Source organism: Parasteatoda tepidariorum, chromosome 4 (assembly GCF_043381705.1).
Source record: "Parasteatoda tepidariorum isolate YZ-2023 chromosome 4, CAS_Ptep_4.0, whole genome shotgun sequence".
Taxonomy (NCBI): domain Eukaryota; kingdom Metazoa; phylum Arthropoda; class Arachnida; order Araneae; family Theridiidae; genus Parasteatoda; species Parasteatoda tepidariorum.
The window spans coordinates 78,370,653-78,374,370 of record NC_092207.1 but is presented as its reverse complement, the minus strand read 5'-3'; the positions used below and the strand labels follow the sequence as shown (position 1 = coordinate 78,374,370).

At 26.9% G+C, this 3,718-nt stretch overlaps 1 protein-coding gene across 1 annotated transcript in view; it reads left to right on the top strand.

Annotated features, from left to right (window-relative positions):
* LOC122268334 (uncharacterized) overlaps window positions 1–3,351 on the top strand; it is a 6,919-nt gene extending 3,568 nt beyond the window's left edge. The window contains exons 2-4 of the mRNA XM_043041562.2: window positions 405–464; window positions 2,167–2,204; window positions 2,299–3,351. Of these exons, the coding sequence (XP_042897496.1) occupies window positions 443–464; window positions 2,167–2,204; window positions 2,299–2,721 (483 nt within the window). The 5' untranslated portion in view covers window positions 405–442 and the 3' untranslated portion in view covers window positions 2,722–3,351. The remainder of the gene's footprint in view (window positions 1–404; window positions 465–2,166; window positions 2,205–2,298) is intronic.
* The last annotated feature ends 367 nt before the right edge of the window (window positions 3,352–3,718 follow it).

Sequence of the window (3,718 nt, the reverse complement as noted above, 5' to 3'; positions counted from 1 at the left end):
TATATATATATATAATAATTCAGGATTACTCTTTATGTAATGCATATTAAGAGAATTTTTTTTATCCATTATCAAATAAATTCCTTACTTCATTAATAGTATTAGACATAAATATCTATTATATTTTCAATTGAACCATGATTCTTATAGAGTCGTTTAAGTTTCAATTCGTGATTATTGCATTTATATTTCCTATATAATTCTTATTATGATGGTTAATTTATTAATGATTTAAAAAATTAACCGTATAAAAACTTTCAAAATCAAAGTTTGCAAGCATCATTTAGTTAATTTTGTGTATCTTAAGGCGTATTTTGTATTATTAAAGCCATTTATTTATTTATATTATTATAATTATTTTTGTATAATTAAGAGTATTATTAAAGTCATGATTTTTCTTACAGGGAAAAAATACAAAGCATAGCATTAATTTCAAACAATTATGATGAAGTACTTTATTATTTGTAAGTATTGCTTAGTATGAATTTTCTCAGAAAATTGTTTTTTAATATATTAGTCAATTTTTCCATTTCATATTTCCATTTCCATTTCTTTTCCTTTTCTTTCTTAGTTTAGTATATTTTTCAGAAACCATGCATTTAAATGATTGGTCTAATTTAAAATGTTAAAAATTTGTAGTCTGAAAACTAAGACCTTATCTCAGATATTATATGATTATTATTGTGGCTCCATTTTATTGGAAACCGCTAATGTATAAAATCGAGTTCACGAGATTCATGATGATCACTTTATGGCTTTATAAAGGTCATATCAAATTAAGGACATGCGGTCTTTAAACTGCTATGAAAATATCGGAGTCCCATTGTTTTACTCGCAGTTAAGTCCCATATCTGAATTGAAATCTCCAATAATTTCGAAAGAGTTTTAAGTTTCAAGAGCGAAGTTTTAAAATTTGCTACCAATTACATTTTTAATAAGTTTTATAATGATCTGTTTTTGAGTAGTTTTAAATAAAAATGTTTCCATTACGTAATTTAAATTTTAGTTACCATTGAGTATTAAATTATGTAGCTATTAATTATTTAACAAAATTAAAAAATACAGAAATTTCAAATTAAGGAAAATTTACCAACTTTAAAATTAACTCATTTAAACTAATAAACTAATTTAATTAAACTAATTAAAAATTAACTAATTAATTCATTCAAAAATAAAGAAATAATCAAAGCAAAGCATGATACATAGAATATTTCAAAGCAATCCCTTAATTGAAAATTTTACTCTGAATATATTTAACATTTTTTAGCATTTTACAAGTTGAGTAACGCAATTCTGTAAAGCAGGTTTTTGATATTGTTTAAGAATTAAGATTATCTATTACACTTAATTAACATAAATATGCTATAACATCAAGGAATATAAGAAATGTTTCGCTTTTTAAAAGTTTTTCTGTTTTAATTACCTTAGTTTAAGTATATTCTGTTTTAATTACATTAGTTTAATTACATTATGTTTTAATTACATTAATTACATAAAAGTTTTTCTGTTTTAATTTAATTACAACAGCTTATTTTAAGTATAAATCTGAAATAATAAATAGTTTCATTACATTAAACAAGCATGGAGTATTAATAACAGGAAAATGTTTAGTATCAATAAGGCCAAAGCAGAGTATTATAGTTAACAAAAAAGTATTGTTATCAAATTTTTTATAAGTACTATTGACGTAAGCAGAACTTATTATAAACTATTATGTGAATTATTTCCTTATGCGTAAACCATGGAAGTATTTGTTTTTTATTTATACATAAATTTTCTTTTTCAGTTTTTTTCTTACAATTTGAGGCAATTTCGGTATCTTGGCGATTTTCGACAAAGATTTCTGGCATGGTGTTTTTTGATTACTGTATTTTCTTTTATTTTAATGCACGGTATTTTTTTATTGAATGTTTCGATGTGCAGCCGTACATGTGGGAGTAAAATATGCATTCCTTACAGAACATATGAGAGTAAAATATACTTGCCTGATTGGACTAAATACATGCCCCGGGTATATCGCGTATTGTAATTTTTGACCCTGGCATCCGTTAAGAACACTGATTTGGACCACATTATCAGCATCGGAATTTTATTATGATATGTATTCATTAGCAGTAGATCAATTTTTATTTCATTAGTATTATTCCTATTTTTTTTCTCTTTTAGGTGCGTTGCTCTTTTCAACAATCTTAGCTGCACCAAAGGTAACAACAACTATAAATAAATAATAAATTTATTCTTTTTGTTGCAAATTAAGTGCCAGTGAATAGATTTTATTGTGAATATGTTCTATTACAGAGAGCGAAAAGAGAAGCCTATTCTCTTCCAGATGGAGCCGACATTTTAGTTGGGGCTATTAAAACTTCGTTTTCTTGCTTCAATGACGGTTACTACGCCGACGTAGACAACAACTGCCAAATCTTCCATGTCTGCCATTCCACCCCAAATGAGGATGGCTCCCAGAACACCCAGCAATGGTCATTCTTGTGCGGCAATCAAACTCTTTTCAATCAACTAACACTGACCTGTGCTGATCCAGAAGATGCCGTTCCATGTCCAGAAGCACCATCATTTTACAATATCAACGACAGAATAAATGCTGGAGACCCCCAACTTTATTTCCTCAATGATGATGATATACAACGAGCTGAACCTTTGCTTTATAGAAATCGTGGTGGAGAATATAACCAAGTTAACCGTCCAGCACCACAGCGAGGTTGATTCATAACTTGACAAAATGATGACCAGAAAACTGATACGGACAACAAGGAAAAATACCATTTATGGAAAACACTGAAGCTATTTTCGTGATTTATTTCTATTAACATAACTCGACTAAATTAACTAAATTATGTAATCAAAACTAATGGTTTTAGACATTGGCTGTTTTAAAAATTCGTTCTATTTTCGGAGATTTTTTCCCTTAATTTTGTGTTTAAAAATTAATAAAACTGATTCTCATATACTTTGAATTGCAAAGACATTACTTAAAGGCCACTGCCTAGAAAGTAACATTTTAGTTTAAGTTTTGTTTTTGTTTTGTTTCGATGATTGAAAACTGTTTACTTAACTATATCCGAAGTTAAAGGCCGCTGTCTATAAAGCAACATATTCCATTTAGTGTTATTTCTTTGTTATACTCTATTTTTGGGAACTGTTATTTTTTGTGAATATTGTATAATCCTATAGTTATGGTATTATGTTTAGTATATCATTGTGCTAAGTGGATGTTTGTATTCACTGTTAAAAAATCTTCGTTAACGTATTCCTGTGATAGTCATAACTGATTCATGAGCTTTTGTTGTTGAGTTAGACTATTTATGTTGCCAAATAAATGTAATTGCAAATTTATGTTTCGTACTTGCTGCTTCAAATTTACTGAAATAATTACCTACTGTACATTTTTAAATGCTTAAAGACCCTTTACTTTTAGAGGTTTCCAATTTTCCAAGATATGTGCGCCAAAAATTTAAAATTTTTAATTTAATAATTTAAAATAAGAATATTGATTGCAAAATTGTTTTTAAACGCAAAAAATTTACAAGCAATCTGATTTGAATTTTTATGAAAATTCAATATTTTTTATCACTTATTTCTTAATAGTTAAAAAATTAATACGTCCTCACTTTCAATTAAATGTAAAAGGAGTAATATTTGAAAAAAAAGAACTAAAAATGCAAAGTGTATTTTCAATGCAATTACTAATTTTTATTTTCGC